At 42.3% G+C, this 20,124-nt stretch overlaps 1 protein-coding gene across 3 annotated transcripts in view; it reads left to right on the top strand.

Moving 5' to 3' along the window:
- Positions 1-1,768: 1,768 nt before the first annotated feature.
- PUM3 (pumilio RNA binding family member 3) overlaps positions 1,769-20,124 on the top strand; it is a 41,227-nt gene continuing 22,871 nt past the window's right edge. Inside the window, exons 1-8 of one of the 3 annotated variants that reach the window (XM_006263331.4) lie at positions 1,769-1,939; positions 5,870-5,971; positions 7,919-8,101; positions 12,309-12,444; positions 13,323-13,398; positions 14,993-15,086; positions 15,374-15,440; positions 17,703-17,877. In XM_006263331.4, coding sequence (XP_006263393.4) covers positions 1,801-1,939; positions 5,870-5,971; positions 7,919-8,101; positions 12,309-12,444; positions 13,323-13,398; positions 14,993-15,086; positions 15,374-15,440; positions 17,703-17,877 — 972 coding nt within the window. In that variant the 5' untranslated portion in view covers positions 1,769-1,800. Of the gene's footprint in view, positions 1,940-5,485; positions 5,509-5,869; positions 5,972-7,918; positions 8,102-12,308; positions 12,445-13,322; positions 13,399-14,992; positions 15,087-15,373; positions 15,441-17,702; positions 17,878-20,124 lie in introns of those variants that run through there. The other 2 variants (XM_014608772.3, XM_019478156.2) reach the window with 2 other exon arrangements.

Here is a 20,124-nt window from a genome sequence, read left to right on the forward strand (position 1 = left end):
ACTTCTCTCTGAGGATTAGGCACCTTGGCTTGAAAACCCACACTTGAAAACTTTTCTGAGGTAGATGTTTCCAAGCTTTCTAAGAACAGCTCACTTATCTTTAAAAATACAAACAGAGGGGGAGGAAGTGATGGTTATGTTGCTGCCAGTGCCCAATGTTGGTTACAGCACTTGCCCACAAGGTAGGAATCCTGAGTTTAATGTCCTCCTCAGACTGAAAGAAGGCAACCTACTTTTCCCAGGAGACCATCTTAACCACTATTAGGCCCTGGACCCAGCAACCTGTAGTCTGTGGAGCCATTTGGTCCAGCCTACAGACACAGGGTTTTGGCAGCATTTGGTGGCGGGGTTTTTGTCACCAGTTGTTCTCTTGTGCTGCTGTGAGGAACAGTGGTGGTAGAGGCTGGTTTGTACTGCCTAGTAGTGGCCTCTGAACCCCAAAAGGTTAAAAAGTTGAAGACTGCTGCTAGGCTATTCCGGATAGAGGCAGTTTCTCCTCTTTCTGGCTGGATGAAAGAATGTGAACACAAGAGAGTGTGACCATAAGTGGTTAGGGCATCCACATGGAAATGAGGGAGATCTAGGTTCACCCCTAACAATTCCACATAAAATGCAGTTTGATCCAGCCCACAGACACATTCCTCCTGGGAGCAGGGCCCAGGCTCCACTATGGTGCTCTCCTGAGAAAGCACCCTAAGCCCTAGGCTGCACTCCCATTCATTGTCAAAGGCCTCATGGACTGCAGCCAGTTCAAGAAGTACTGGTGGGAGAGGACCAGTATGGGCCCTTGGCTACAGTAGTAGGCTTGCTGGCCTACTTGACTGCCAGCAGACAGCAGTCAGTCACCTCCTAGCTAGCAGTGGTCTTTTTCTTTTAAAAAAAAATTTCTCCCAGCTCTCAGGTGTTGCTGATCAAGGAGTCCCGGTAGACTGGCCCTGGACCCCCTGCAGCAGTGCAGTGACAGGCTTGCTAGCCTCCTGGGTGTAAGACTATAGGACCCTGGTCTGCTTGGGCCACGGCCAGACCTGCAGTGCCTTTTTCAATTTTTTTCCAGTTTTCATGGGCAACACCCACTACAGGGTCCCTCACCCTCCCAGCCTCGGCTCCTGGAAGACTGCCAGCCCTTGCAGTCAGCACAGGCAAGCCTGCCACTGCGCCGGAAACACAGGCTTTCATGCTTCAATCCCGCCAGCACCCCTTCTTGGGCTGGAGACCTTCTCGGGGCCAAGTGCGTGGCACACTGGCAGCTTTGCTTTCCTCTCCTCTCACCGCACAGCCACTCCAGCCCCATGTCTGCTGGTTTCCTTGGCGTTTAGGGATCAAGAGCCAGGCCCTGAGGTGTGGCACCCCATGGCTGTGAACAGTGTCGCGCCAGAGGATGGTGGAGCAAGGGAGGGGCGCCGCCTGTCGCTGCAGAGACCCTCCTCAGCCTGCTGCTCCCGGCACGCTGTGGGCGGGAGACGTGGGCTCCAGCCCCTCATGATGAGGGAGTGGGACCCAGGCCTCAAACCTCTAGGGCAAGCTTTGCGCTGCAGCAGCGAGGCGGGGAGCAGAGGATTGACGTAGCTTTCCGTGTGGGCACGCATGTGCTTATGGGTGTGTGCGCGGGTCACGTGCGCCCCTGGGCAAGGGCAGCTGCTGCCCACGTCGCGGCGCCCCATCCTGACCCCGCCTCCTGGCCACAACAGCGTCCCCCTGCGCCCCGCTCCCGGAGTGTGGCCCCGCCCACCACGCCGGCTCCAGCTCCAGCTCCCTGTAAAAGGAAGGCACCTCCCGTGCTAATGAGGGAGCGGGGCTAAGATGGCCGCTCTTCAGCTCCTGGCGCTTTACGGCACTGTCGCGTGGGTTCTGTTCGCTTCGCCAATTGGAACGCAGGGGCTCCGGAAGCAGCCGTCAAGCAAAGCAGGTGAGGGGAGCAGAGCGAGACACGTGCGTGCGGGTGAGTCGGGGGCCGGCGTGTAGCCGGGCCGGGGTCTGAGCCGGGCTGCTCGGGTGCTGCAGCAGCCCCTGGGAGCTGGTGCTCTCCCCAAGAAGCAGCGGGACCGCAGACCGCGTGGAGTGGGGGACAAGCAGCGCAGGGAGAGCCCCGGCGGGGCTGATCGCTGGTCAGGCAGAACTAACTGGGTTATTTTAGATCGTGAAACTCATTTTACTTTGCCCTATATCGCTGTTTTGCTGTTGTGTAATAAGCGCACTAGGTTTTGCAGGAACACGAGGACAGAGGCACGGATACTGGATACCTTGACTTCGCTGTGTGCAGTGCTGCAAGCAGCGTCCATGGACAAGTAGACTTACAGATCTGAACCATGTGGGATTGTTACTTTTAATAAGGCTACATCATCCCTGTTACAACTAAATTGGGCATGTGGCAGACTTCATTTTCCAGCAGCTCTTGACCTCCTCCGTGCGGCTGGTTTTCCTGGAGACCCCAGTAGCACGGGGTCTGTGACAGTGCAGGGCCAGAGTTTCCATGCACGCCAGCCCCAGCAGCGCTGGCAGGGTGCACAGTTGGGCAGGGAGGTGGTCTGAGGCCAGGGCTGGGATGTTGTAGGAGTGACAGCGTGGGCCAGAGCCAGGGCAAAGCTGTGATCCGCTGCCTGCACATCCCTGCCTGGGGTGTGTGGGCAGCAGATTGTGGTTCTGTCCTAGCTTGACCATACTGTCACTGCTGCAGGAGCCCAGCCCTGGAGTAGCCTCCCACCCAGCCATGGGTCCTGTCAGCACTGCTGGTGCTGGTCTCTATGGAAATCCTGGCCCCACACTATCACAACCCTGCTGCTCCTGGGATCTCCAAGTGATGCAGGCAGGGACTGCTGTGAAATGGAGTCCACCTGAGCCAGCCCGTGGGCAAGACTTTGCCTGCCGCTGCTCTGGAGTGATCTGTCACCTTGTCAGTCCTTTCCCTGGCATCTGCTGTTTGTTGGAGTGGAGATGCTGGAGAAGAAAACATCTCCCAACTGTTCCATTCAGTGGCTGTTGATGGCTCTCTCACTCCTGTGGACCCAGCTGTGCTACCTGCCTCTACCTGCTCCCTCAGCAGTGAATTCCACAAGTGAACTACATGTGGCTTCAAAAAAAAAAACCCAACTTACTATTGTTGGTTTTAAACCTGCCTCCTACTTGGTTTCAGAGGGTGCCCTTTACCGCTAGCGTTCTGGGCCCTGATGGGCAACAGTTCCCTGTTCTCTTGGTCCACAGCCTTCATGATTTTCTACACCTCTCATCTTCCCCCTTTTGCCATTCCCTTTTCAAGGGAAGCAGCCTAGCCTTTTTGGTCCCCGCCCTGGTTTGGCAGCAGCTCCAAGCCCATGTTTATCTTGACAATAAAATTTTCCATTGTGTTTTCAGTTCTCTTCTTAAGGATGCCCTGCTTATTGGCGTTTTTGGTCACCACTGTGCAGAGCCGATTTAAAAAAAAAAAAAAATTTTTTTTAAGGAGCTATCTAGGCGGATTCCAAGCTCTGTTTCCTGAGTCGTAACAGCTAATTCGGAACCCAGCACTATGAATGTAGAGTTGAAGTTATGTTTTCCAACCCCATCTTCGTTAGTTTGTAAAAGTATAAATCTACCCTGCCTTCTGACTGGTTTCAAACTAACATAGCCAACAAACAACCTACCTCTTGCCTGTTCAAAGCTAAGCACACAGAAAAGCATTTGTAGGGGCAAGACTTTTAACTTTTATGGGTTTACCCAATTCTCCAGTTCTTGTTTTTGTTTTCTCTATTTTGGTGATTCTTAACTAGGGGAGTGGGCTACCCACCAAATCCTTGGAAGGTGCAGCAGTAAGTGTGATATGATCAGCAAAGTGGGAGGAGAGAGAGTTTAGGGGCAGGTTCAGGCTCTCCCTGCTGAATTGCTTCTCCATTCCTACTGCCCACCTCCCTCCACAAGGAGGTAAACCTTGTAATAAACCAACTTGTTTTTGTGTTGCCACTCAATTCATGGAAGTCATAGTGGGTGGATCTCAAACTTTTCAGACTAGTCTGCACCACCTTCACTTGGAATCTGCTGTCTCTAGGACCAAACAGCGCCTTGCATGATATTCTCTGAGGTGCCTCGCCAGCTCTCTGGAGTGGTCCTGAAAATAAGAATGAGTAAATAAAGTTCCATGTGCTGCTTGTGTTTACCTTCTTTACATGTCTGTTTTGCAGCTCATTCCAGAATCTGATCTCAGCCAGAAGCAGGAAAGTTCCATGTTAATAAGCAGAAACCTTAAGAAGTCTTAATAATATCACTTGTGTATTCTACCTACATGTGCATGAGATCAGTGTGTAACTTGCTTAACTCTATGACACTAAGACAGTATTTTTATTTTTTTTTATTTTTTTTGTGATCACAAACGTTGGTTAGTTACACTTTGGATAAGATCATGAGCTGTTTAAGGTATATAGCTTCTTGTAGTCCCATTGTCTACTTCGTAATGCAATTATTATATTCCACTTAACTGCATAATAATTGACGTGGGGAATGGTGAATATCATTTTCAAGGTTTTAAGAGCAGCCACAAACTGACTTAGAAATCTTGAAAGTGACAAGTGCTAGCCCGTTCTGAGACTGCAAACATTACCCTGCTGGTGGTGAATGATATGAGTTAGTGTATTAAATGATCATTACTTGCATTTAGTTTGCATACGTGCACAGCCTTCTTTCATTGCCAAGGCTGTATACCTAAATGGAGTACATTATGGGCGTGTCTACATATGCTATTGGCACATACTGGTAAACTCCGGTCATAGCATGCTAGAGTTTACTGCTCCGAGGTGTGCTGTTTGAACGTGCACCCAGAACCCTGCAGTACACTGAGCCAGGTTGGAGCAGCCCTGGCTGGCAGAGGGTGTCGGGCTGGGGAGGGAAAGGGTTAGCCTGATGGCCCAGAGCTCCTCCAACCTAGCAAAACATGTTGCGGAGGAGCTGGCTGGGCATGAGGATGCTCCATTGTGGAGCTAGCCATCAGGCACCCCCCTGCACTGAAGCACACTTGTGCCCCTGCTAGCCCCTCCAGCATTTACACATGCCTCTCTGAGGAGTAAAAAAAAATCCATAGCAGAGTAGTACTTGCACTTACAAGTACTACCCTGCTGCAGAGTTAATTAGGTTCCTGAGGCCTAATGGAGCAGCGCATGTACATGCCAGACATTTACTGGAGAGTTAATTAGTCTACTCCACAGTAAATGTCTTGTGTAGATGCACCCAGTATGTAGCTTTTACTTAATGCTCAGCCTGCTGTTAGGCAAGATTCAAGAACGTAAGGAAAGTTCTGAGGGGAGAGCAAATTTATATTTAATATTACAGCCTCTTTCATTAAGTAGTGTAGGCTTCAGAGATATTTTAATAATAGTAGTAATAAGTAATCTTACTTGATTGTTTGTAGTGAAAATATAAGCATGGTCTTTTTTCCTTCCGCATGGTCCCTACTATACTTAAGTAAAGGTAGAGAGATGAGTCACTTAATGACATCTAGCCATTTTTTTTCAGATGGATGACAGATCAGGAATTTCATTAAACGATGTAAGACTTAATGGAATTGCTATGGACTTCTTCCTCAACAATTCCTGAATTCTTGAAGTTTTGACAGTGGTTTTCAAGTTAAGTTAACATTCATAGGGCTTGATGCAACCCTTCTGTGCTTTGGTAATTCCTCGTAATGAGAGAAGTGGTTACAAATTTGAGACCAACACAAGTTTAAAAGTATTTGATTTGTACTGTATTTACAGTATATGTACAGTAGTGAATTTTCAGTGGTTGTCTGACCATATAACAGGGCTTTTTAGTGTGTGTATATATATTAGAACTTATTATGCTTTTGAACTGTAATAGATGCTTTACTTCTAGTTACCAGCAGTTTGGGGTTTTTTTCCTTCCTTTTCAGTATTTTGCAGTGCTGCCACTATGGAAGCCAAAAGTAAAAGGAAATTCACAGGAAAGAGTGGAAAATCACCACATGGAAAAAGCAAATTTAAAAAAGACAATGGTAAGACAGGAGGAATATTTTCAAAAATAGTTTTATTGGGGAAGTAAAGGATGTAGCATATAGTAATTTTATAAATTACGGTAATAGTATTATACATTTTATATAGGAAACAGTAATTCATTCAAGTGGGTTAATCGTGGTCAACAGGTTAAAAATACAGTGTGGAAAACAAGGAGCTGAAATAACAAAACAACCTATTTGTGCATCTCCTTGATTCTGAATACGTGACTTAAAATACATGAGTGTAACATTTGAAAATATGTAAGTCCACACTTTCCCAGGTTGCCCCACAGGCTGAAGGCATAGTCACTGCAGTCTCTGCTTAAGAGAGTCTTGCAAGTAGAATGAGCAAAGTTAGGATTAGGGTTTCTCATCTCACATTTGTCATCTTAATTCTTTTGCCTATTTATTGAGCATTATCATCAGATGGCACATGAATTTTTACAAAATTGCTTTTATGTAGAAAAGGTATTTGTAGTTCAAATTAATATAAAAAGATCCCAGGGCTGATAAAATAATGATTTAAACAGTAGTTTATTTTAAATTGGGTATTTTTGTTGTTTGAGTTTTTATTTTTAAATTTTAAAGAGCTTTTTATTAAAAGCAAATGAGACAACACAATATTAATGGTGATTATTTAATGTCATTATAGATGTATTACTTAACTAGCTATAAGCATTTAAATTTTAAAAAATGAGTTTGAGTGGCTGAGTTACAGGGTGGGTGCTTTTCTATGTAAAAAAGGCTAGGAAAAATATAACTTGAACTCAAGCTCTAGAAGTATATGCAGTTTGCCAAGTTCTGTAATAAGGGCATTTATTAGTAGTAAATGCAAAACATGTTTGTTTGTTTGTTTATTTAAAAGCATTTGAGATTATTTTGCTTGCTTAAAGTAAATCTTATATCCTGTTTTGTGTGCTTGTAATGTCAGCAGTTGTAGTGCAGCTGCCTTAGCAAATATGAATTGCCTAATAAATAACCAGTATCGTTCACCATTTTCTAATGGTGTTCAAATTAGAACAATAATCTAAAAGTGTAATCTCTAATCTAAAAATCTAATCTTTTTTTACATATTCTTAAATAAAAGTATACAGTTCTCTCTCTCTGTTATCCAGGAGGGTACAATGTACCAAGCATAATGTAAGAGACTTGGTTTTGTTGATTATAAGTATTAGAATATATAGATTTACAACCACTGAAGATGTACTATTCTTGGAAGTAATTTGAAGTACACTTTGAAACTTTGATTTAAAGCAATCTACCCTGAAAGATATTGACACAATTTGTATGTGAAATGTGTATGCATAGGTTGTGTCTCCATGAAAGTTATGCTCCCTGCCCCTATTTAAATTATGTTCTGATTCATTATCATCCCTGTATAATGTAAGCAAACAATTTTGGTAATAGTTATTAGGGGTTTTCAGGAAATAAGCAACTCAAGAGTAAAACAGTCCAATCTGTACAATTGGAAATGAGTTTCAAGGAAGATTAAGTGCTTAGTTGCTGCCAGTTTGTGCCATCACTTCAACATCTGTGGTATTCCAGTAGTGTGTTTACTTGATAACAGATGGCAAGCAATTGTGCTTTTTAAAATGTATAGAAAATGGTTTTAATTAGGTATTTACATGGGTATGTGGGTATTGGGGTCTGACACTTCAGAATCCATGAATGTTTTCAGTATAAGGTAGCTTTTTTTCTTCTTTTCTCCTGTGCTCCTGTCCTGTGCTCTAGAAAACTTAAGAGGAAACTGGGAGGGCAACTAAGGCTGTGCTATGAAATCTGTATTGGAAAGGTACAGGCATGCAAGTAGTTGCGTTATGTTACTCTGTGTAGCCTGGTTGTTATAAAATAATGAATATTTAAACTGTTCTGATGAAATTTTAAAATGTTTTCAGTTCTGTGATCATGTCTCCTTCATTCTGATCCTGTTTTTGATTTTTTGACTAGATTCAGGTCCTCCCAAGAAGTTTCGTAGCAAAGGGGACAAGGAGGGAAAGCCTAAGTTCATTAAGAAGAAATATGAGAGAGGAAACAAAAAACCTGGTAAAGTTAGTAAGAATCAATTCAAGAGCAAACAGCAGCCAGAAAATCTCACTAAGAAGAGAAAACTCCAGAAAGATAAAGAGGGTGGTGAGTAGTAGTAATAATAATGTATTAGACTTTCTATAATGAACATATATAATTTACTGCTTTTCAATAATATACTTTGCATGCCTCCATTACACTGCAAAGATGCATGTAAAAACATTTATTACTAGATTTCATTGAAGTCTGAGGCCCTCCTTTAACTGCCTTGAACTGTGTAAAATTGCATAACAAACTTTTTTAAACTGTATGAATTGGTTGTTCTCTGTGGTCTAATGACCATAGACATGAGTGACCAGGTATAATGCCAACACACCTACTGTGCAGAGAACCTTACAGTAGGTAAGGTAATCCTGCATATTCTGTTCTACAGTAGATAGGCAATCCTATACATCCCAGAATCAGTGTATATGCAGTCAGCTTCCCCTGGAAACATGAGATGGCACTCAAAAAATATAGCAAGGTATTTTTTCTTCTTCCTCTGTTACCATCAGCTCCCCTACATTTGTCATATTAATAAAATTTGAATGCTAAAATGCTTCTCTGTAGAAAGACATTACACTTTTTTTGGGAATAGTGTTGTTTCAGCCACTTTAAGTTATGACACAAATCACATGAGCCATGGTGGCTGTAATAGTGTTTTTGGAACTGTAACAAAGGCAGTCCACCTGTTAACTAAACTTACTGGCTTGTTTCTTGGCATAAAGTCACAAGATGTGACATGATGCTGTGTAATAAGGCATTTGAAGATCAAACTAAAGATGTGGGCTTTTTTTAATGTGGTTATTCTGTCAGATTTACTAGCAAGTTTTACATGGATCAGAAAAGGGTCAGATATATATGAAGTGGGTAATTTGGAGATGGTGTCCTCTTTAAAAGAGAAATCTTGCTCAAGAATGCCATCTGCTGGTTAAAGCTTACATTAGTGTTGAACTATAGAAGCCTTGAACTTGTATTGTATTAAGACCATAGACTGCTTAAGATCAAAACATAAATTTTGGACAAAAGTATGCTTGGAGCAAATTTGAAAGGGAAGAGGGAGCTGCTGCTCCAGACACTGTAACAGTTAAATATAGACAGTAGCAAAAGTGCTTCATCTTTAACCCTAAATGAAACCGGGTTCAAGTTGGAGTGATTTGTAGCTCACTTGTACCTCTACAGGCTTGGGCATACGTAAGTTCTAGTGGAACAGCATGCCCTGGGGCAACAGCCCCTGCCGCCCCCCCTCCCCCTTTGGAAGCCAAACCAAGTACTGTATTTTCTCAAATAAAATGCAGCCCTGGATATAGTGCACCCTCTTTTTTTAAGATACCACAAAGGAAAAAAAGGTCTTGCCTTAGGTGAGTATCTTAGTCGCACCAGGTAGGGAGTTGAGCTTGTTGCTAGCCCTGTGCATCAGGAGAGCCCCACAGACTGATCTGGGCCTGTGGGTCCAAGGCCACGTGGTGAGCTATAGGAAAGAAAATATGGTGTATGTTTGTCCATGCCCTTTTTTAAACAAAGTATACTTATCTCCATTTATGCTGTTGGTCTTGGCTTGTAGCACTTTTTTACCAGTTAAAAAGAGATACCAATCTTGTGTTGACTTACAACATCTAAATTTTTGAAAGTTTGTTTTTAAGTGTCTGGATAAGCACCTATATAGTGATAAAACTAGATGTCCATTTGCTTTAATATTTTCATAACTTTAGTCCTGGTGACCTGAGAACTGCAGTTTTATTGTTGCTTCCTGGGGAAGGAACTGCAGTTCTTAATTTAAAGGATTGTCAAGATGGAGCTCATTCATTATCACAAACGGTGTTGCTGAATTATTGCGTAAATATAGCTTTAAGACTTGTACATTAGCATTAACACTTTCTTCTTTCATTCTTACGGGGAATACACCTACTATATGAAAACTTTATAGTAATGGAAGTGTTAACATGAAGTTGCTTTAAGATTGATTTTTTTTTTTTTTAGCTTGTATGAATGTTCAATCTCATTTATTCAAATTTGAGCTGTACTTCAGATATCACTAATTGTTGAACAAACTGACTGGCTTTCTGTTCACTCTTTTCTTTTTCATTCACTTATATGTAATTTAAAGACTTTGGGGTTTTTTTAAGTTGTTAATTTGTTCTGTGATGGGGAGAAATACCCTACTTTACCTTGTGCAAACTGAAAAAGGAAAGCTAACATGTTGGTAAAGGTGTGGCTGAAGTGCCTGATAAATACCATTTAAAGAATGGTTAAAAATAGAGCTTTTAAATTAATCCATTCTAAGGGAAGTTTAGTTTGATGGTACTAACTAGCATGTCTTGACTCCTGACTTTTTTTCCCCACCCCCTCCTCACTACTGGGAATGATCTTGTGTATAATTAGTTTTGCTAAGAGATGATTAAAGCTAAAAGCAAACATTTAATCCTTTTTTTTTTTTTCTTTACATTGAAGTTCATTTATTATATCTTTTTATATGAAGAGTTCTCTTCAATTTTATTAAGGTTGCTAAGCAGCTGTGTTTAGCTACTGTGTAAAAAAGATCCCATTTAATGAGTCTTGGTGAATAAAAGGATTAAGCTTACAAAAAGGCTTTTCATTTGAAATGGTAGTAGGTAATTGCTAGGTGTTATATTAAAATCTATAATTGAATTAATCTGTTGAAAGTATCGACATACCTAAATACCTCCTTGAACAAATGCCAGAAAAATAAGTTTGACAAATTAATAGGGAGAAGACAGTTCAGAAAATTAGTTGTCTTTGTCATGGGGCCTTTGATCACCACTTGATTGGTGCCTTTTGTTTCACTCTCCTGCCCCCCTTTTTAAATGTTTTAGTTTTTTAGTTACTTCCCTCCTAAAAAGAGGTAGCCCACAGCACTGGTCAGAGTTGTGTTGTGTAAGGTTTTGCAGCAGTACATTTAAATCTTGTTCCAGATTTTTCTCTCTCTTAAAAGGCAGGAATCCTACCAGGTTTTACTTGGTACCCTTATGCTTGCCTTGTTATCCAAGGCAATATAAAAATAAGTGCTTTTAAGTTGCACGCGCTTCTAAAAATTCAAGCCTGCCTTTGGATGAATGGCAGGAGTTGAGAGAGAAAGGAGTGTGTTGGACCCTATTTTGACTGAGTCAAACTTATTTTAAATAAGTTGGCTATTGGCCAATACCAGGCTGATAGAGCTGCCAGCAGGTGGTAAGTCTGTTGTGGGAGGGGAGGGAAGGGTTGTGGGGGGCAGATCAACACCCCCTGCAGGGAGGGCAGGGGCAGGGACTGCCTAGCCGGGGTGCAGGCGCAGGACACGGGTGCGGCTCATGGGGTGGGGGCGGCTCCCTCCGCTGCTTGCACTGCCAGAGCTGATGCTGCGTGGGGATTTTCTTGCTGGGGGCTGGACTTGGAGTAGGCTCTGGGAGAAAGCTGCGGTCACCCCAGATTTCACTGCTGCCCAGTGCAGCCCTGGCTGAACACCCCACCACTACCCAAGTCCTGGGAAAGGCTGCGGCAGGCAGTGGTGTGGGGCTGGGAGCAGATTAATTAAATATTAAAAATATTTAATTTTTTTTTTTTTAAATATTTGGGGTGGCTGCAACCTCCTCCCAGCGCTGCCAGAGCCTGTTCTGAGCCCAGCTCCTGGTAAGAAAAGCCCCGCGTAGCATCAGCTCTGGCTTCACCCCACAGCTGCAGCCTGTGCCATGCCACAGATCCAGGAACATGCTCCCCTGCCCTCCCGGGGCACAAGCATCTGCGGGAGCTGCCCCCACCTCATGAGACGTGCCTCCATCCCGCACCCCCTCCCTGCCCTGCCTGGGCAGTGCCTGCTCTTGTCCCCTTCCTCGCTGTGGCGGTTGTTGATCTTCCTCCCAGGCCCTTTCTGTCCCCTTCCCCTTCCAACTTACCAGCTGAAGGCAGCTCTCCATGCTGCCGGCTTTGCTCTGTGCTGTGCTGCGGGTCCGCGCAGCATGGGCATTTTCGGCCTCAACTGGCTGATATCTGATGTAGACAATTTTCTTTATATCGGTACGGATCCAATATTGGACCGATGTATCGGTGTACATCTAAGAAGTGTCTAATTAGTATTGATACATTCAAATTAACTAGGTGGACAATATGGAATAGAGCCTTACCTAGTGTTGGTTATTATAGCATCACTGAATTCAGTGGCGCTACAGTGATTTATAACAGCTGTGGGTCTCCTTTTGTACCTCCCCCAAGGATGAATAAGAACCTCCCACAATTTTATTGACTATTACTGTACTGCAAACAGTGTTTCTGTCCTCAGGGCCAGTATCTAAGAAGCCTAAATGGAGTGACTTCAAAAAGAAAAAGAAGGAATTAAAACAGAGCAGACAACTTAATGACAATGCCAACTATGACACAATTGTGAAATCAAAGCAGATATGGGAAAGTATGAGAAGGTAATAATGGCTGTTTTCTGTCATACAATTGTTTTCAGTCGGCACTCATTCAGTGGTTGCTCATTCTAGCTTGGTACCTTTGTAAAGGCGTAGTTCCCCATTTGAATGCTATCATACATTCTATTATAATTCTGTGGAGGCTTTGCATACATTTTGGTAGATGAAGTAGAAATAGCTTTTGAGGCATCTGGGTGGATCATGTTTCATTCAGTGGTGTGGGGCTGGGAGCGGATTAATTAAATATTAAAAATATGTCATGTTACATTCAAGTAACTGCAAGTTAGCATAAACATGGGAGGTTTTTTTTTTTAAATACAGTACTCCCAGACTGTGAATACCCTCAAGACCTACTGACCTGAGATTCTAATAGTTTTGCAGTGAGAAACCCACATTGCTTTTGTTGAGGCTCAATATGAACAGATATGCCCAGGTGGGTCCTATTCTGCAACTGGGGCCATAACAGTAGAGAGCATCCTGCATGTGGTAGGAGTAGGCTCTTGATGCAAAAAAATGATTAGCTGCAAAAGAGTAGTCTTGATTTTTGTTTCCCAGACTTTGTAACTTTTATCAAATGTGGTTGAAAGTTGTGATTTGACACTTTTGGGGGGTGGTTGGTGATCTTGTTCTTTGAAACAGGTTAGTAGTGGAAAGTAGTGGTGGTGATCTCTCCTTGCTCCTAGAATCTGGGAAATAGTGATCCAATTAACGCATCTCACTAAGCTTTTCATAAATGGGTATCTAAATATGGACCTCCCTCTCTCTGCCTTCCAGCTTTCTTGTTCACAGCTTCTAATTACTTCTGTATCCTATATCAGCCCTCCACCAAAAAATAAGTTTCCCCACTTAAGAGTCTCCTATGTGTCTGCTTTGTTTTATAGGAAGAACTGTGACAAGGAGAAACGAAAGAAACTGATGAATGAACTACAAAAGCTGGTTCGGGGGAAAATTAAAAATGTACGGAAAATACAGTAAATGCAATTTAATTGAAATGGGCAAGTTAGTAAAGCCCCTCTTGAGAATGTAAACGTGTGCAGTGCTATGTATTAAGCAGCCCTTTGAACAACACAGTACAAGCCTGTTGGTCCAAAGGCTACAGGAGTGATTAGAAATATGTTGATTTAAAAAGGGAATGAAGGAAGAAGCACAGTTTGAAAAGGCTGAGCTGGGCTCTGAGTCTTTGAGAACAATTCTGTCAGCAAGGCTACTTGGCTAGCAAAGTCACTTTTAATCTAACAAGAGCCCCTGTGGATATAGTTGAACCATGGTTAACTTGCAATTTCAGTTCATTAGAGTTGTACTTAGAATTGCAGGAACCTGCAAGCAAATAAAGGCTTTAAAAATATCCCTGCATAATATCACAATACCTGTTTTTTACCTTTGTATCATAACTACAGTCTTTTTACTTTTGAGTGTATGTGTTTGCTGTGTGTTAGGGAAGTTATAGTAAAATCCTCAGTTTCAAAACAAATTGAAATTGCGACTGCTGAGTGCTGCGTGCTGCATTAGGTTAAATATTCTGATAACTTTTCTTTTGCTGAAGTGAAACTGCAACAACTCTCCCTCTCAGATTATCAAGAAAACAGAATATATTTCCTGGGGCTCTCTCCATTCAGTAAAATAATACCACTGGGTGCATCTACACATGCTATTAAGGTGTAGCGATAAACTCCAGAGTTGTTCTGTCTGGACTCGGCTATTCCCAGGCACTGCATCTACATGTAGACTTGGGACCTCAGTACTTTGAGCCAGGGCAGAGCAACCCTGGGCTGGCAGGTGGGGAGCGAGAGGGGCAGTCTGGGCTACTAGTGGCAGAGAAGCTGGCTAGGTCATGAGGGTGCTAAAGTGTGGAGCCAAGTGGCAGGCAGTCACCTATACTTTAGCTAATTGGTCACATGTATTAAGCTTCCATGCATTTAAAAACGGTTGTGGGATGCTTTAACTAAAGCTCATTTTTAAACCCATGGGCACTTATATACATGACACTGCAGCAATGCTAAAGCATTCTAATTGGAACGTGCCAGACCACATACATAGGCACCCACGCTGTGTCCTGGAATTCTGGTATTCCAGGATACAGTCTGGGTGAGGCGGCAAGAGCATCCTTGCATGGCAAAATAGCAGCAAGGCTTGGCCCTAGATCTTTGAAAGGAAGTAACTGTTTCTTCTTTACTGTAAATAGGTCTTTATATAAGTTTCTGTAAATATTGAAGAGAAGTAGGGGCCATGATTAACTTGTCTACTTGTTTTATTCCACCCTGCTTCTCTTCCAGTGAAGAAAAATCAGCTCCTCTGCTTAAAACATGCAGCCCAATTTTGGAAAGCTGATTTATTTGGCAGGGGGAGGCGGGGAACGCTATGTGAGTAAATATGGTATGTTTGAAGGAGTACTGGAGCAAGAAAAGCTATCTTTGTCTTAAGTGGTTTTCTTTATAATTGTTATTTCAACATATGCACCACAGTAAAACTATACAGTTAATAGTATGTACATTAATATCGCAGACCTTAGTGTTATATGAAAGGCCTGAGATGATTTTTATATCTTCTACAGCTGGCATTTGCTCATGACTCAACTAGAGTTATCCAATGTTTCATTCAGTATGGCAATGACAAGCAAAGGCAGGAGATATTTGAAGAATTAAAAGGTACTTTTCCCCCTATTTACATTACATTTGTCTTGGAAGACATGCATTGTGTTCTGTTGTTTTAGCTTATCCCAGCACTCCAAAAACTCTGGCATTTTGTCTTGTGACTTGTGTGTGTGATTAATTTGTCAGGGAAAAAAAGTGTATAATTCCTGTTTTGGCATAACTGCTCACTGAGAAGTGGCTTTGGGCTTTGCTTGTAGATATGAAAACATGCATGTAGGTTTTTAAGGGGGCATGAAAATCGATCAGTCCTTTTCTTTTTTCCCCTTTTGTTTCCCCTGCAGAAAGTCTAGTAGAATTGAGCAAATCAAAGTATTCCAAAAACATAGTAAAGAAGTTTCTTATGTATGGGTGAGTACGAAGAAGTAAATCTGCTCTTATCATTTTCTTGCTTGGCTGTGCATATTCCTCCTTGTTCCATAGTAATCTAGTGTATCATAAGCTAAAATAAATGGCTCTGGTCCAGCCTGTCCTGTCCCTTTTGAAACTCCTTGTATTGGGAATGAGGCAGGGAACCAGTGGCTTTTCAGTGCCCAGTTCTCTTGCTACAAAGTAGGCTCTCTATCTGTGAATAGCAAATAAAATACACTCATGCCCTTCCCTTGTGTGGTGTATAATAAATAGACCAACAAAGACATGCCACTCAATTTCTCAAGGCTATAAAAAATTATCCTGGGTTTTTTTTTTTCCAGTAGAGTTTTATCTGAGGTCTTTTAAAATAAATAGCCATAGTGTCTAGGATATAAGCTGTTTTCTGTCCTGTCTTTACCTGACTTGCCCTGTATCAGCCTTCTATTACTTGTTCTAGTTCTTTTCCTTGCAGCTAGACCTGCCAGGTTTATGGAGCTTAGTTCTGTGTACTCCTCAGTATATAGCCTTTAGCCTTTCTGATTCTAACTGATTAGAGCTAAGAGAAAAACAAGGTGGAATACTAGATGCCCATGGGAATACAAATTTCAGCTGCTTAGGGAACTCAGGATCCAAGTAGCTAATATACCCCATCCTATGTATGTTCAGTCTACATAGTTCCCTACAGAGATTTGTCTTATGCAGTTACTAATGCTTGAAGCAGCATTAATTGAGGGTAGCCTACTGCTGTCTGCTAGTGAGAAATCTTGAGGATTTTATTGATGGCATTCTAACTACCAAAAGCCTAAGCATTTGTTTTGAGCCAGATCCCTAGAGATGTGTTTTTTCCCTCTGTGATTCTCCTGGCTTTTCCCATGAGCAATGGGTATATGCATTAGGCAGGCTTAGGCCTTTCCTGTATTACTGTTACAGGGCTGTCCCTGCGGTTGGGGGCGTGAATTGGGGTGACCTCCCTGGGCCCGGTGCTTTGGGGGCCCCACGGAGCTGGGCGGAGTGGCTGTGGTGACTCTGTGTTGTTGCCACCACCGGCTTCGCATCTGTCTGCTTGATTTTTTTTTTTAATTTTTTTTTTTTTTTTTTTTTTTTACCCCCCCCCACCCCATGTTACACAAATTGCCAATTGCTTAAATTATAAGAGAGACTTTATAAAGGGAAATAAGGCAGAATGCCATGTTTATTGATTACATGAGTTAGATGTAGAGGTTTTGACACATTATCCATACAAATGCACAGAAAACACCATGCAGATTATTACACACAGGCATGCATACACACAAAACAATTGTTCTATGCATACAGATAGACACCAGATAGAGTTACCAGCAATAGTTGCTCAATGTTAACACAGGGTGGCTGACCCTGTGTTCACTAAGTAGCTGAGATGGTGTAGCTGATTATGGTGGTGAGCTGGAGCGAGGTGAGAAGCCTGTCCTCTGGAAAAAATTTCTTACCCAACTTGGCATCATTTGTGTTCTCCTTATATATGGTTTTTAGTCTCTGTTTTACTTCTTGGGGTTTTTCCATGCTTAGTCTGTGTTTCTAGCATCTGCTTCGCATCTGTCTCTCTTTTAATTTTACGTTGAGGTCACTACAGTTGTAAAAGATGGGTCTCAGCCTTGAAGTTTTCTTGTTGCCCCCATGGCAGCATTTTTGCTTCTGTTATCTCCTTTGTGCCCTTAAGCTTCAAAGGGATTCTTCAACCATTTGTTAGTTAGTTGCTGGCTGGTGGATTACACCTCTGGCCTGTTATTGCATACATAAACAATTACATCCTCTCTCCTTTTTTCATGCAAACTCCCATTCACTCTTCACTCACTCCTTGCCCGTCTCTCTCTCTCTCTCATGGCCAGGGCATACAAAGTTCATTCATTTGTGTCAAGCTGGGAGCATCATAGAATATAGTCAAGCAGCTACCTTTTAAAAGACAGAAATCAAATTATTACATTCATGCTAGATTCAACTATACTAAAAAAAAAAAAAAAAAAAAAGTTTAACCAAATGCTACACCTGCACCACTGCCATTAGCGGTGGCAGCTGCTTTGCATCCAGGGCGCACAGGATCAGGGCAGGGGTAGGTCCCTGCACAAGCTGATTTGTGATTTGCCCCACACTCTCCTCAGGTTGGCTCTGACTGTGTATATTGGCTTGTTAACTTTATTTTCAGAAACGTATTTATTTAACATCATCTCTGTTTCTCTGTCAATTTCTTGCCTTTGTACTTTCTATCTTTTATGCATGGAATAGAACGAAAGCACAAGTTGCAGAAATAATTAAAAGCTTTAAAGGTCAAGTGAGAAAAATGCTCCGCCATGCTGAAGCATCTGCTATAGTGGAGTATGCCTACAATGACAAAGCCATTTTGGAGCAAAGGATCATACTGACAGAAGAACTCTATGGGAACACATTCCAAGTTTACAAGGTATTGTTTCAGTACTTCATCTTGTTCTAATCTAAAAGACTTATTCATGTTGGTGTTGAGTCATTATTTACTATCCTTTTGCTAACATCTATGCCTTGAGTCACTCAGTTGCTACACAGTAATTTGAAGTATGCAATAGTAGATAGCATACTGTAGTTTCCAGTATAAATTAGTGGAGATTTTTGCTTTCAGTTTGACTAAGTTTTTTGTTCTTTTTCAAGAGTGAAAGTTTGGGGCTGTAAAAATTCTTAAGATCCATCAGCACCTGGGTATGTGCTTTTTGGGCTTTCTTTGAAAATCCTAGCCCTTACTTCACTAGTAACTGTCTTTCCTTTTCCCCCTTTGACAGTAGCCATGGGGGTCCTACCTTGCTACGCATGCAAATTTAAAGCTGGATAGAAACCAACTATAAAGTTATTACACATTTTCCAGCTCTGACTTTATAGCTGGATGGACTTTTTATGGCCTGATAGTTGCTTTGTATGTGTAGCTGGTAGTGCTGTGCAAAATTTCGCTGGCTGTTTTGTTTCAAGCTCGAAATGGCAAAATCGAAACAAAATGAAAGGCTTTGAAACAGCCTCGAAACGAAACAAGGGCAGTTGAAACATTTTGAAAGTTTCGAAACATTTCAAGTTTTGATGCTGGGCGGGCTTGCTTGCAGCCAAAGAGAAACTAAGGAGAGGAAGGGGGAAGTGGGGGGGAAGGACTGCTCTGATACTGACTGTGTAGCTGGCCAGTGACTGATCTTTCCCTGAGGTTCCATCCAATCCCAGTGCTCTGGAGGAGGGATAGAGAAACGGCATAAAAGGCATTGTTTGAAGTGAGCTTTCTCTGCCTTCACACTTACAAGTGACATGAGTTTTGCTCTGAACAGTTTGAGGTGTTTCCCAGAAATCCTTGCACCCATCTCCTTGAAACGTGGCAGGATTCCTGGCCTCGGAAGGGGCTACCATGCCTGCAAGTTTGTCATTTATTGCCTGATTTAGATGAAAGTTATAGGCAGTTTCCTGCTTTCCCCATTGTAGCCTACGGGTGAAACATCAAAACAGTTTTGACGAGACGGAACAGCGGTTTCAAAATGAAACGAAACTCGAAACAAAACGCTGCCCTGGTGAAACAGAAGTCGAAACAAAATGGTGCTGTTTCACACAGCCCTAGTAGCTGGTCTAAATGAATTGCACAATTATTTGAGTAATGTGTGTAATGTGTAGAGGGGGCCTAAGTCCCCTAAAAGGCTACTTTTGTCACTTGTTTATTAACTTGTTCAGTAGGATGTTTGGAACATTCTTAGGTGAAAAAGCCTACCTTGAAGTAGTCAAACACCTAGAAAATATGTTGACAGAGATTTTTTGTATCCTGGTAGATACAATAGTAGATCATTAAAAATATGCTTCGTGTGTTTGCTATTCCTGTGCATTCATATTTAACAACAAAGTGTCTTGTATTTTTCCTTGATTGGGCATATTATTATTTTGTGTTACTAGAAAAATGTATGCCTTTGTAGAAAACCATAGTTCTTTCTGTGTCTTGATTTATATAGTTCTTTCTGGCAATAAAAGAACTTTAAGGGTGAGGGAATTCAAATTTCTTTTTTTGGTTCAAAGAATCAATAATTGAGGACAGTTGTTTAACTGTTTTTGCTAAAGTTTCTTTGCAGCCATAATGGGCACTTTTACACATGCTGGGGGGGAGGGGTACAGCTCTTAATTAGTGGCTCTGAGAGCTGCTCTAATTAAAGTACTGTAGCATCTTGTGTATTAGTGTCCCTGTGCTTCAAAATGATGGTGGGGGTGCTTGAACTAAAGTTCACTTGAAATGCTTTAGTTTGAGCGCTCCCACCATCGTTTTGAAGTGTGGGGGCGCTAATACACAAGACGCAGAGGCTGGCTGGAGCGCGGTAATTGCCATGCTTCAACAGGCTCAATTAATCAAGTCTCCTCCAACGTGCCGTAATTATAGTGTGTCGGAGCAGCCCCAAAGCACATTTACAGGTGCTCATAAATGCAAGACTATTTTTTTTCCAAAGCTTTGGTTTTATAATGAATTATAGCAAACATCCTTAAAAAGCCTAGATATTCTATGAATTCAATTTTTTTCTCTTAACTAGATAGTGATCCATAGTAGAACCTGTGACTAGATTAAGTTTCTAAAACTAGTTTTCATGGAAGAGATATTGGTGTAATGGGATAGATTGGACATCAAAAGGTGCTTACACTTGGTGGGTAAGTTCTTTGTCCTCCTTCCCCA

Source organism: Alligator mississippiensis, chromosome 3 (assembly GCF_030867095.1).
Source record: "Alligator mississippiensis isolate rAllMis1 chromosome 3, rAllMis1, whole genome shotgun sequence".
Lineage (NCBI taxonomy): Eukaryota > Metazoa > Chordata > Crocodylia > Alligatoridae > Alligator > Alligator mississippiensis.